Source organism: Geotrypetes seraphini, chromosome 16 (assembly GCF_902459505.1).
Source record: "Geotrypetes seraphini chromosome 16, aGeoSer1.1, whole genome shotgun sequence".
NCBI lineage: Eukaryota > Metazoa > Chordata > Amphibia > Gymnophiona > Dermophiidae > Geotrypetes > Geotrypetes seraphini.
Window position 1 is genome coordinate 33,152,558 of NC_047099.1, and position 14,622 is coordinate 33,167,179.

The window sequence follows — 14,622 nt, forward strand, 5'->3', positions numbered from 1 at the left end:
TGGGTTCTCATATACACAGTGAATATACATAAGATGCATTTGCAGGCATTGCCCCTGTTGTATGCACATGCATATTCATAGTGAAAAAAGTACTGGCTTTGTAGCCTTTGAGCACTAGATTTGTTAACGTTATAGCTCACTGTATCTGTTCCTCCTCCTACCTGTATTATCAATCCTAATGGAAGTCCAAACCCCCCACTGGCTGTAGCTTTTTCACAATGGCGGTGTTCTAGCGTATCATTCTCTTGTCTTTACTCTACAGTTTTATGTAATAGAGTATGCAGCTTGTGATGCCACCTACAATGAAATAGTCACGCTAGAGCGACTGCGGCCTGTCAACCCCAACAAGCTAGCCACAAAATCCACTTTCTGCAAGTTCACCATTGCTGTACCTGAGGATCTTAAAGAAGCGTATGTATGGTGAAGGATAAAGGGGAGGAAGGGGGTGGTAGGAAGCAAGGACAGGAGGCAGAACCTGGCAGAGCTGGGGGGAGCAGAATGTATGTGTGTTTTATTTCTGCAAACTGTGGAGGTGTGCCATTGGCACAGTATGATATACAGTGTTCCCCCGGTCATTCGCTGTTCGCGATCCCGGTCATTCGCGGATTTTCCGACCGCGAATGACCGGGCAGGAGAGGGCAGCCGGAGTGGCAGGAGAGGGCAGCCGGAGCGCCGGCGAGTGAAGGAAATTGCTCGCGGTCGGCCTCTTCCTGCGCTAAAGTCGGGCCTCACCAATCAGGAGCTGCGTGTCAAAGCAGCTCCTGATTGGTGAGGCCCGACTTTAGTGCAGGAAGAGGCGGTCGGAGCATCCCGCGAGTGATTTTCTTCATTTGCCAGCGCTTCGGCTGCCCTCTCCTATCTCCCCCGCTAAAAACCGTATTTGCGGTTTTTCAGCATTCGCAGGGGTTCCTGGAACGGAACCCCCGCGAATATCGGGGGAGTACTGTATTTATCATAGTACGTAAATGAGTCGGTTTAACCCTGAGAGGCAACATATAAATAAGTAACATTTCAGGCTCTTTGTTCTGCATCTTCTTGCTGCCTGGGCACTCATCTCTGTCAAGACAGCAAACTTGTGCAACAGCTATATAAGCTTTCTCTCTTGTATGTATCCCAGCTGCTCAAATGAAGATGTGCACAAAGAATTCAAGAAAGCCATTGGAGCCAGTTGCATTGTCTTTAGCAGCACCACTAGCGAGCTCATCGTTTTGGTAAGGATCAGACCAATTCATTTTCATTATGGAGGGAAAGGCATGTGCACCTTGGCTGGGCCACTCTTAATACACCTATTCCGAGAAGGGACTTGGGGTTATTGCTTTATGAAAATTTGATACACTGCTCAATTTTGGATATCCAATTCAAAGCAATTTACACTTCCCCCTCCGTATTCATGGGGGTTAGGGGCAGAGCCGGCCCGCGAATATGGAAAAAAACCGCGAATAATATTCAGGCCAGTTCTGCCCTTATCTCCAGCTTCCCACGGCTATTTTTAGCCCTGTAAGCCCCTCCTTAAGCCTTACCTGGTGGTCTAGCAGGTTTTCAGGCAGGAGCGATCTTCCCACGCTCCTGCCCCGTGCAGATCGCTCACAGGAAATGGCTGCATTGAGCTTCCGTAGTCTCTCGAGCCATTTCCTGTGAGCGATCTGCACAGAGCAGGAGCATGGGAAGATCGCTCCTGCCTGAAAACCCACTAGATAGACCACCAGGTAAGACCTGAAAACCCACTAGATAGACCACCAGGTAAGGGGGGGGGGGGTTTACAGGTCGAGAAGGCGTCGGGGAGGAAAAAAAGATGGATATTTTTAACATTAAGACTGTTTTTTTTATTTTCCCCCTCCCCAGAAAAAATTGCGATTATATGAAACCGTGAGTGCAGGAACCGTGAATGGGGAGGGGGAAGTGTTGTTTGTCTTCATATGTTCACCAACTTCATTCTTACAATCATTTAACCTCTTGTCAAATTTCTCACCCCGACTATCTGCGGGAAAGAAAAATTGCACATCGCCAGCATAAAGCTGATAGCCAACATTCAGTTTCACAAAAAATTTCACCTATGGATGCCATCTAAACATTGAAAAGACGGGCTAATAATGCTGACCCTTGTGGAACACCTCGCTTCACATTTATACTTCTAGAAACTTCACCTTTATTCACAACCTTCAGTGATCTATCCATTAAATATGAAGTAAACCATTCAAGAACCTTTCCTTTTACCCCTAGTTTCTGTAATTGAAAGAGCAATAAACCCAGATCATCAAATGCACTAGAAACGTCTAGCGACACTAAACAAAAGGTTTGTTTTGTTTTTTTATCCATCCCCGTTCTAATTTATATTATCGATATTAACAAAGTTTCTACTCCATGTGCTGTCCTAAATCCATACTGAAAAAGGTCTAAGCCTCCGGCATTTTCCGCATACCGGACTAATTGATCTAATACAGCTTTCTCAATCACATTGCCAATAAAAGGTAAAACTGAAATTGGATAATTACTGAAGGCAACTGGATTTAGCTTTTCTCTTTTTAACATAGGCTTTGCCATTGTACATTTCACAGAACATGGAAGTTTCTCCTCAACTAAACACAATAGTTACTAATGCACGAGCAATATAGTCAGACATTGATCTCAATATTGCAAATGAACAGGGATCAAAAATCAAACGAATAGGGGTTAACTTTTTTTTTCCAACTGAAGACTGACTTATTCAGGGGTTTCAAAGTCCCTCCTCGAGGGCCGCTATCCAGTCGGGTTTTCAGGATATCCCCAATGAATATGCATGAGATCTATGTGCATGCGCTGCTTTCAATGCATATTCATTGGGGAAATCCTGAAAACCCGACTGGATTGCGGCCCTCGAGGAGGGACTTTGAGATCTCTGGACTTATTCACAAAGTTCTTGGGCGCCTACTTTCTAACTTTCATCCACAGTGTATTCCTAGCTAATCTTTTGTAAACCGCATAGAACTTGAAAGTAATGCGGTCTAGAAATAGATTTTTATGTGTTATACTTAAGCTATTAAATGCAGTTAATATCGGTTAATATCACCCTCTCCAGTTATGCTGCCCACATTTTCCTAAGAAATGTGGCCTGCTTTTTCTCAGTAAGGGTGATTAGTGTAAAGTGATTGCTTATGAGGTAGATGGCTCCTTACAATGACTATTTTCTTGATTCTTGGTTTCCACAGTCGATGGGTGATTCCACAACAAAGCGAGCCTCTCTGTTGGGCGATATGCATTTCCGTAGCATCCGGACCAAGCTCATGCTGATGTCCCGCAATGAAGAGGCCAACAAACACTTAGAGGTAAGAAGACGACAGAGCAAGCTGGTCATGAGGTGGAGATTAGTGCTGCCCGATTCAGGAAAAAAAATTTCAATTCAATTTCGATTCAGCCTATTGAATTGATTTTTCGATTCGATTCGATTTTCCTGCCCAATTGGGTGTTTTTTTTCCAAACATCCTGGTGGGTTTATTTTATAGCTTCTTCACCCCCTTTGGCTTCTCCTAACCACGCTGTGGTGTAAACAAAATAAAGAAACAAAAAGGACTTTTCCTCTCTCTCTGTTAAATCCTAGCTCACGTTTGCGGAATAACACCAGCTCTGGCAGGATACATTTCAAATCTGACATATTGTAATCACATAAGAACATAAGAAGCACAATCTCCGGATCAGACCTTCGGTCCATCAAGTCCGGCGATCCGCACACGCGGAGGCCCTGCCAGGTATACACCTGGTTTATTTTATAGCCAACCATACTTTATATGCCTCTCTCAAGGAGATATGCATCTAGTTTGCTTTTGAAGCCTAGGACTGTCGATTCTGCAATAATCTCCCCTGGGAGAGTATTCCAGATGCCAACCACTCTCTGTGTGAAGCAGAACTTTCTGACATTAGTCCTGAACTTGTCCCCCCTTAGCTTCATTTCATGTCCTCTTGTCCGTGTCAAATTGGACAATGTAAATAATCTTCTCTGCTCTATTTTGTCGATTCCTTTCAGTATTTTGAAGGTCTCGATCATATCACAAAACAGAAAATAAAATTATTTTTTTACCTTTTGTTGTCTGGTCATTATTCTGATCTTGTCGGTCTCAGGCTCTGGTTGTCTTCTGATAACTTGCTTGCCAGGGTCTCCTGCTTTCTTCTTTCTCCGTGCTAACCATCCATCTGCCATTTCTGTCCTCCCCTTTAGTTTCCCTTTCCTCCCCCGGAGGTCTGGCATCTTTTATTTTTTTTCATCTCCATGAACCGCTGCGGAGGAAACAGCTCCGAAGCAGTTTGGAAAGATGCTATAACCATGATCTTGTTTGCAGGCTGGTCTTCAAAGGTAAACTGTGCGGGGAGGCCAGGGGGGAAATCCGGACGTCAGGGGAGAGAAACCAGGGGGGAGGAAGCCGGACAGCAGCATTTCCTGACTGACCCTGCCCCCTCGCCCTCTAAAGCAGGTGCGGCAGCGGCCGGCCAGCAAGAGCAGTGCTGCCGCTTCTACTTTAGGGGGCAAAAGGGAAGGATCAGCCGAATTGGGAAGCTGGTTTTTTGGGGGTTTGAATCGTTTCAAATTGATTCACCTGAAGTGAATCGGTGAATCGATTTGAATCGTGAATCGGGCAGCACTAGTGGAGATGTGAAGTTGTACATGCATGAAGGCAACTAAATTTAGCAGAATCATGGGAAACAGTAATATGGTATCCAAATTGTGTGTTCAGTGATTCAGATTTATAGAACAATCATAATAGATAACAACGATGAAGCCTGAATATCGAAAGAGCTGAAGGATGTACTGACCACTTCTTTCATAGCTTTCTTCAACTTAACTTTCACAAAAGAAGAGCTTCCAAAAAGCTGGAGAGTAATTCTGTTGTACAGGTGAGGACCTGTTTGCTTTACATTATACATTGTTTTACCCACCAAGGATATACTGGATTGCTGTTAGGTGCAGTCGACTCATATCTAGTCCTAGTGACTCGATGAATTGCAGATCTAAAAAGAAATCGGTTTTGTGCTAGTCTGGAAAGATCCTCCAGCGTCATCCCTACGGTTGTTTTCAACGTGTCCAGCCATCTGATTATAGGTCACCCTCTTCACCTGGTTCCTTCAATATTCCCAAACATGATGTCCTATTCCAGTGATCTCTCTCTTCTGATGGATTGGATACTGCAGACATGTCCAACAGGTAGATCGCAGAGCCCTAACCTTACCCATCTTATCAAAGTTATTTAGAACTACAAAGTTCAAGGAAAAAATTTTCCCAAGACTGAGCTCCTCATGGCGTGTACTGATAGGACGCCATCTTGAATTTTCTCTGAGCCGAACTAGCCATCTCTTGAAAACAAAATATTAACCTTTAAAAATGCCATTTTTCTCAAGACCCGTGCTGAGCAAGAATAGTTTTGGAAGCTAGTGCCTAGAGACAAATTTCCCAACTTGAGAAGATGCAGTGAAGCTGTACACTCCTGTTTCGGTTCAACTTATTTGTGTGAATCCATCTGAAAATGACAGAGTATACAACGTTCTAACATGACGGATGAACATCTCCAGGATTCCTTGAGACTGGCCCCTCATGCAATATTCACCCAACTTCAAAAAGCTAGTGGATGAAATGCAGGCTCAGACGTCTCACTAATGAGCAAGAGCAAAATATTAAAGATTGTGCAAGATCAGCCTGGATCAATATTCAACCTAAATTTAACACAAATTACTCAATGAAAGTTAAACTAATTTGAAACTTAATTTTCATGGTGGTAGATCACCGGCACTTTTGGCCGGAAAAAGTAGATCACGACCTGTTCGAAGTTGGACATGCCTGCCCTAGAAGAAAGGAGGGGCAGAAGAGCTATGATTCAGATGTTCAAATACTTGAAAGGTATTCAGTTAGAACAAAATCTATTCCAGAGAAAGGAAAATGGTAAAACCAGAGGGCATAATTTGAGGTCGAGCGGTGATAGATTCAAGAGTAATGTTAACTGTGTCGAACTTCCTCTGGTTGATGACCCCGGTATAAAGCTAAGTTTTAGTTTAGTGTAGGATGGTTGATGCGTGGAATGCACTCCCGAAGGAGGTGGTGGAGAAGAAAACGGTGACAGAGTTCAAACAAGTGTGAGATGAACACAGAGGATCTCTATAATCAGAAAATAATGGGAATGCATTGCAGGAACTAAGGCCAGTACTGGGCAGGCTTGTACGGCCTGTGTCCCGTATATGGACATTCAGTTGAGGATGGGCTGGGGAGGGCTTCGATGGCTGGGATGATTAAGATGGGCTGGAATGAGCTTTGACAGAGAACTCAGAGTCCGATTTCTGCGAATAATAACAAGTTATTATTAATATTAACAGGGGTCGCCATGCAACAAATTACTCAAAATTGGAAGGATTATACTAAATTAAATTATACATTTTGGTGGAACTCAGTTTGTTATATATATAAAATGGAAAAGGTGTTAGCATTACAACAAGGGAATCTTCATAATTTTAAAAAAATTTGGGAACCATTGACTAATTATTCTAATGATCAGATATCTTAGCACATGGGTAGTAGATATATAGGGGTGGGATGGGGAATGTATATCATATGGAAATAGGAATACTGACAAAAGGGGGGGATTTATTCTATATCATAAGAGGAGTTGTTTGTAAATACAAGTGCCATATGATAATTGATTATAATATGTTTAATTCACTTGTTGTAAGAATTCAAAAATGAATGAATAAATTTTTTTTTTTTTAAATCTAAGCACACTATTGGGTAGGGCTCTGGGTTTCTGGCCCAGAAATATCTAAGAAAAAGGACCATTTAAATTAAATGATTAATTTTTGGAGCATGAATGGTTGGGCAGACTGGATGGACCATTCAGGTCTTTATCAGCTGTCATTTACTATGTTACTATAGAGAAATCAAAGCATCTTGGAAGTTGGAAGGTAAATCACCTTTCTCTCTTTTTTTGGTTCTCGCAGACAAGCAAGCGACTTGCCTCAGCCTTCCAAGAAGAGTTCACAGTGCGGGAGGATTTGATGGGCCTGGCCATTGGCACACATGGTGCCAACATCCAGCAAGCTCGCAAGGTGCCCGGTGTGACTGCCATTGAGCTGGATGAGGAGAGCTGCACTTTTCGTATCTATGGAGAGGTGAGGGGGAGGAAGACCAGTATTGTGGTGGGGTTTTTTGTTTTGTTTTTTTTCAGTTATCGGTGTGCTAGAAGGAATGGGTTTTAAGTGTTCATAAATGCTGAGTGCCTTTTGTCTTGCAGTCTCCTGATGCCGTCAGACAGGCTCGTGGTTACCTGGAGTTCTCAGAAGATTCTGTACTGGTGCCTAGAAGCCTGGTTGGTAAGTCATAGCTGCTTGCCTCCCTTGTCGAGACTCTGGGTCAGGTGGGCTTATTCTTGAGCCCCTGTAGTGCAGGAGGGGAGGAAAGGTGTGCATTAGTTTTCAGCACAGTGGTTTGTAGCCCGCTCAAGGAGCCCTAACTATTATTAGTATAGCAACTGTAATATCCCCAGAAATATAATTATTCAGACAACTGAAGAAGCCTTCCAGAAGGATAGCCATGTTTCTCTGGAGACAGGCATACTTGCTGGTGAGGTCCTCTGACTGAGCTTGCATGCCGGTGCTCTCCTCTATGTATAGGAAGGTTTGGTTTTTTTAAATTTACTGAGCATGTGCAGACACCTTGCCTTCTGAGCGCCTCACCCTGCTTAGTTGGTTTTTTTCTTTGACCAGGCTCCTCAAAGGTTGCAGCTCTCCCATCTCTTTGCCTCTTCAGCCAAAAAAAAAGGAAAACCTGACTCAGAGAAAGAACATTTTTTTTTTATTTGTTACCTTATTTTTTTATTTATTTATGAAATTTACACAATTATTATCAAGCATATCATCTTGTACAGAAAGTGAGATCAAGAGAACATAATAGTATTATTTACTCTCAAGCCTGAAAGTAATTCAAAATAATAAAAGAAAATAAACATCATAACTTAATCACACACTAGTCCTCAAATTAGGATCCAAGATTAACGATAAGAGTAGAAATTAAATTAAAGAAAAACATTTTTTAACAAGGAAAATCGCTTAAACTGCTACTGAAAAGTGAGCTAATTATTATTACAATGGTACAAATGGTTCTACAGACTCAAGACGTTTCGCAGAAAGGAAAGCAGTCAAGTGAGCTGGTTCTACAAATACATATTTCAAGGAACGGTATCTTATGACACATTTACAAGGGTACCTAAGAAAGAATAAACCCCCTATCTGAGTCACTCCTGGTTTTAACATTAAAAATTCCCTTCTTCTCTTCTGAGTCTCTCTCGAGACATCAGGAAATATCTGGATATGGAAACCCAGAAAGTCCTTGGCCCTATTTTTAAAGAAAAAGTTACCTTATTTTTAAAAAAAAGTTTTTCAGAGAGTGTCACCAGATTTTTCTGTCTATTCAGACTAAAAAAAAAAAAAGAGGAAAGAGAATGTCAATAAATTTTTTCTTAGTGGCAAAACCCTTGCCATTTTAACCTGGCGGTCGCTAGGAACCACAAACTCTTTTCTTCACGGAGGGAAGGCAGCTCCCTCACAGCAGGCTTCGCGCCAACAGATGAGAAATCCCCGAGGCCACAGTCATTGCCGCTTACTCCTCCTCCTCAGGACCCAGGTTTGGTACCACTGGGGAAAGGAAGGTCACCACTGCCACAGCCATTGGAGAAAGTGAAAATGGGACCTGCGGCCAGCACTAAGAAAAAGCAGCCGGTGGTGGAGGCATGTAAAAACACATTCTCCACTGGCTCCCTGATGACAATATGCGGCTCCCAGAAACAGCCTGCGACTGCTGCAGCTTTGAAGGTAAAGTCGGGGAGGCCTCCCACAGGCACTGCTCCTGCTTCGCAGTCCTCTCCTGTTGCAAAACAGGACTCTACAGATAATTTTTTTAATTCTTCTAAGCCACAACTTAGGTCAAAAAAGCCAGTTTCTCCAGCCCACCTTTCTGAGGACATGGTACCTCCTAAGAAGTTTTCTATGCCTCAGTTACTACCAGCGGTTTCTACACAGACACAAAGTTCAATGCATACAATAAATTTTTTCTCGCTTTTACAGAATTTTATGGGACATAGTGTTGCTTTACTGTACCAAGGCTCTCTCCTTCCATCTCAGTGGAAATTCAACAGCGCCCTGACTGTACTGAGCAGCGTACTTCGCCCGAAATTCTATGGCCAGGACCTTTTTTTAAGTCCACCGGATATTGTTTGGTCTCCTTTGCTCTTAGACACACAATTGCAGGATCTGCAGGGCAACAAAGAGGCACCGTAGATCAATTTGGAAAGAGGGAATGGTGAATATATTTACATTGGTGTGCTATACAGGTCGCCTTCACAGACGGAAGAAGTAGATAGAGATTTAATAGTAGACATTCAGAATCTCTCTAAAAAAGGATAACTCTTAGTAATAGGTGATTTTAACATGCCGGATGTTGATTGGGGTATCCCTGTTGCGGGGTCTTCTAGAAGTAGGGAGATCCTGGATTCTCTACAAGGAGAACTGTTCCAGCATTTGGTAATGGAACCCACGAAGGATGGGGTCATACTGGACTTAGTGCTTACAAACAGAGAAAGTGTTTCTGAGTGGGCAGACTAGTTGGAGGGAGGGTTCTCAAGTGGGCAGACTTTGTTGAGCCGTCGGCCCTTTTCTGCCGTCATAAAGACGTACTCAAGCAGATAGATTAAAAACTGACAAATCTTCTAACGCCCCAGCGCCTTCAAAGAATGTACCACCAGGTATCTGATCTTTGCTGGAGAAATTGTGGTCAGCAGGGCACCTTTCTCCATATTTGGTGGGATTGTCCACGGGTTGTTCCCTATTGGGATATGGTTTTTGAATTCTTGTCCGATATTTTCCATACTATTCTTCATCTTAACATGGGTAGTGCTCTTTTACATCTTCCATTAGCTCAGTTACCTGCTAAAGCACATAAACTTGCATGTTTTATATTTACGGCTGCTCGACTTTTATTGGCTGCAAATTGGAAACAGGCCTATCCCCCGGGTCGAATGTTTTTATTGTGTAAAGTGACTTTTATTTATTGTATGTCTAAACTGACTGCTTTGCTGCCTAATCGACTTACTCCCTTTTTAAAGGTGTGAGATCCATCTATTCGCTGGGGTGACTCTATAACATGGTTCTTGTTTAGTTTTCTTTTTCTTCATTGCAATCATCTTTTCGTGTTTTTTTCTTTGTATAAATTGACCCTGGGGTGGGAAAGGGGAGGGGGGTTTGGTTCTTTTAGTTGTATTCTGATGCATTGTACTGAAGAGATACAGTTCAGCTTTTGGGAGGTGAGAGGGTTTGTTTTGTATGTCATTTTTGGATTTCTGTTTGCTGTACCTCTGATATGTTGTATATTTCTGAAAAGTTCAAATAAATAAATTAAATTAAAAAAAACAAAACTGACAAATCTCTGGGCCCGGACGAAATCCATCCTAGGGTACTGAAAGAACTAAAGAAGGAAATAGCGGAACTTCTACAGCAGGTTTGTAATCTATCCCTGAAAACAGGCGTGATCCCGGAGGACTGGAAGATAGCAAATGTTACGCCCATCTTTAAAAAAGGATCGAGAGGTGACCTGGGGAACTACAGACCGGTAAGTTTGACTTCGGTTTCGGGGAAGATGGCGGAAGCGCTGATAAAAGACAGCATCGACGAGCATCTAAAAAGGAATAAACTGACTCAGGAGTTGAGAGGTCCTACGCATGCTTCTGCAGGATGGCGGCCGGCTTGAATAAGAAGCGGGAGGTGCTGGTGGACGGCAGGGGCATCGGCCCAAGCTGGAGGGCAGCCGCACGGGGACCCCAAGGGAAGGAAGCCACCACGCTGAAAGCACTGCAGCACCCAAAGGCAGGTACCCACCCCTGGGCCACCATTGCAAACTTTGGTTGTGGAGCTAATCTTCTGAGTTTGCATTATGGCCTATGGGGAACTTTGCTTTGATATACGAGTGCTTTGGCTTACGAGCATGCTTCTGGAACGAATTATGCTTGTAAACCAAGGTACCATTGTATTAGTGATAGGAAGAAGTGCAAAAGTGGCATTGTGAGACGCAAAGTTGAAGGGGAGGAATATGTAGAAACTGATAAAGAAAAGGCCAAATAATTTAACAAATATACAAATATTTCTGTTTTGTGTTCTGAAGTGCTGGGAGCGGGACCACAGAAGACAAATGTGAATAGGGATGGAGGAGTAATAGACCCTGATCAATTTTCGGAGAGTTGTGTTCGTGAGGAGCTAGCTAAAATAAAGGTGGACAAAGCGATGGGGCCAGATGGTGTACATCCGAGGTTACTGAAGGAACTTTCTCCTCAACAACGCATTTCCAGTCCTATTAACTCTCCTTCTTCTCCCCTCTTAAGTTCAATCAATTTGTACCTCGCTTAATTTTTTGTAAACCGCATAGAACTTAACGGTATTGCGGTATATAAACTGTTATTATTATTATTAGGGAAGTTCTAGTAGCTCTGCTGACTGACCTTTTCAACGAGTCTCAGGAGGGGTATCGGAGGATTGGAGAAGGATGGGTGTGGTCCCTCTCCACAAAAGTGGAAGTAGGGAATTACAGGCCGTTAAGTCTGACTTCTGTGGTAAACAAATTAATGGAAACGCTTTTAAAACAGAGAATGGTGAAGTTTCTGGAATCCTGTGGATTACAGGACCGGAGGCAACATGGATTCACTAGACAAATCGGATCAAGTTCTTTGACTGGGTGACCAGAGAATTGGATAGAGGTTGTGCGCTAGATGTGGTCTATTTAGATTTTAGCAAAGCCTTTGACAGTGTTCCACACAGACGTCTGATAAATAAACTGAGTGCCCTCGGGATGGGTCCCAAAGTAACGGGCTGGGTCAGGAACTGGTTGAGTGGAAGGCGACAAGAGGGTAGTGATCGATGGAGATCGCTCTGAGGAAAGGGATGTCACCAGCAAGTGTGCCTGCATTACTCCTGCTTGTCTCCGGAAAAAGCAAAGTTGCTTACCTGTAACAGGGGGTATCCATAGATAGCAGGGGAACGCAGCCACACTTGCCCACCCACCATCTCCATAATGAGACCTTTTTTCTAAGCTAGTAACATAACTAAGCAGGGGGGGTGGAGCTCAGAAGGCAAAGTGTCTGCACATACTCAGTAAGTTAAAGAAAAAATACCAAAAACAAACTAGGGGAGAGCACCGGCACCCAGGCTCAGTCGGAGGACTTCACCAGCAAGTGCGACTGCATTCCCATGCTGTCTACAGAGAATCTTTGTTACAGGTAAGCAACTTTGCTTAATCTGTAGCAGCATTAATGACACATGCTGTGAGGTTTGATTAAAAATACAAATCAGTAGAAACAGATATAGATACACCTGTAAAGAGAGTACAGTAAGGAGAGAGAGAGAAACTTATCCTTGGAAATTTTTTGTTATTCTTTAGAGAATCCAGGCCTGTGCAGAGCCTTTATTATACAACTCTAGCTAAAAGTCATTTTGTATGATCCCTGTTCTTCCACCTTACTGACGTGGTTCTGCTTTCCTTCATCCTCACTTGCAGGAAAAGTGATTGGGAAAAATGGAAAGGTAATCCAGGAAATAGTGGATAAATCTGGAGTGGTCCGAGTACGTGTGGAAGGAGATAACGACAAAAAGAACTCCAGGGAAGAGGTGAGATGGGATGGGGTCGGGGTAAACACATATTTCTGACATTGCATAATAAATCCTGCCATGTTCATATAGTACTGAGAAGTTCTATTCACCCCTTCCTAAGAGTGTGGGAGTGGAAGAATGGTACCTCTCCCCCGCCCCTATTCCTTGATCTTAAGTTTCAAGTTTATTAAATACCAGTTTAATATTAGAAAGAAGGAAATAAAGAAATTATACATATAGAAAATGGAAACAGTAAAATTGTAATTTCATTAATTAATAGAAAAGGAATGAAAAATCTGAGCAATTGGAGTCTTTCCCACTGGCCCACAGAAAATGGCAAAAGTAGAGAGCAGAAAAGTTCTAATCAAATGCATCTTTGAACAGGTTTGTGTTGAGTGTAGATTTGAATTTTTCCAAGGAGGTTGCAAGGCATATGTGTGTGTAGCTTTTGGACTTGCCCCACGATACCTGGTTGACAGATTTGATATCCTACCACAGAAGAATAATGGTTCATAGACAACGGCGCGAAAGACAAAGGCGCGCCCGGACAATTGAGCGCAGTGCGGAGGCGCGCGCCGCTCTAAATGACTGATTTTAGGGCTCCGACGGGGGGGGGGTGTGTGTGGGGGGGGGAACCCCCCCCCCCCCACTTTACTTAATAGACATCGCACCGGCATTATGGGGGGTTTGGGGGAGTTGTAACCCTCCACATTTTACTGTAAACTTCACTTTTTCCCTAAAAACAGGGAAAAAGTGAAGTTTTCAGTATAATGTGGGGGGTTACAAACCCCCCACAACGCAGCGCGATGTCTATTAAGTAAAGTGGGGGGGTTCCCCCCCCCCACACACACCCCCGTCGGAGCCCTAAAAACAGTAATTTAGAGCGGCGCGCGCCTCCGCGCTGCGCTCAATTGTCTGGGTGCGCCTTTGTCCCGGCGCGCTTTTGACCTGACACCAAGAATAATAGAAGATCACATGCTCTGTTTGTGTTTCCTTTGGTTAAAGGTTGCAAACGCAAGAAATATCATGAGCATACCCTTGCATATCAGGCAGCATATCATGTCAAAGATTTTCAATTACTTATAACAAATTCTATTTCATATGAGCACTTTAGAAAGTTGTTGAAAACTTATCTTTTTTCTAATTTCTTGACCTATTTGTTTTGGGTTTTTTTCTTTAATCTTTTGTAAACCGCACAGAACTTATGGTTATGCAGTCTAGAAATTTATTGTTATGGTCCTTGAACAGAAAAAAATACTGTATCAGATTTGTACGTGATATGTCTGTTAGTAGGAACAATGAGTAGATTTCTCCAGTAATGTGAGGATTAAGGAGCGATTTTTATTTTTCAGGGCCTGGTTCCATTCATCTTTGTGGGCACAAAGGAAAATATCAGCAATGCACAAGCTCTTCTGGAGTATCACTTGGCATACTTACAGGTACAAATAGTGCACTCTGCTGGTCTCTCTCCCTCCCACCCCACCCCAAGTCATCTGGTGTATTTAAAAAGTAAGCATGGTATCCTCCCTCCCTGCCCAAAAATAACATCATTTGGCTGTCATCTGATATACGTATAACACATATCCTTCCCCACCCCTTTGGAATTCACTGTTTCAGCTTCCCCCCACCATTGTCTATGCTGCTTTTCTCATTGTGTGCTTCTCCATCCCCCACCGTTTCGAACCTTGGGGAAGGAAGTGGAGCAGCTGCGCCTGGAACGACTGCAGATTGATGAGCAGCTACGACAGATTGGCGTGGCCTTTCGCCCACTTTCCAGCCGAACGGACAAGGAACGTGGCGGATACACGACCGATGACAGCACCTCCTCGTTGCATACAACCCGCACCTATGGAAGACGTGGCCGTGGTCGGAGGGCCCCTAACTCTGGATATGGTGAGATGACTATTCCTTGCAACAAATAGTACCTCTAGCTCTTTATCAGTAATCCTTTCTTTGCAAGGCCTTCCATCTGGCTTTCATCAAGGA

General features: G+C 43.3%; 1 protein-coding gene across 1 annotated transcript in view; it reads left to right on the forward strand.

The window, feature by feature from the left end:
* FXR2 (FMR1 autosomal homolog 2) overlaps nt 1-14,622 on the forward strand; it is an 83,383-nt gene that overhangs the window by 52,870 nt on the left and 15,891 nt on the right. The window contains exons 5-12 of the mRNA XM_033924538.1: nt 263-411; nt 1,118-1,211; nt 3,186-3,302; nt 6,949-7,119; nt 7,242-7,320; nt 12,545-12,654; nt 13,989-14,075; nt 14,331-14,529. Of these exons, the coding sequence (XP_033780429.1) occupies nt 263-411; nt 1,118-1,211; nt 3,186-3,302; nt 6,949-7,119; nt 7,242-7,320; nt 12,545-12,654; nt 13,989-14,075; nt 14,331-14,529 (1,006 nt within the window). The remainder of the gene's footprint in view (nt 1-262; nt 412-1,117; nt 1,212-3,185; nt 3,303-6,948; nt 7,120-7,241; nt 7,321-12,544; nt 12,655-13,988; nt 14,076-14,330; nt 14,530-14,622) is intronic.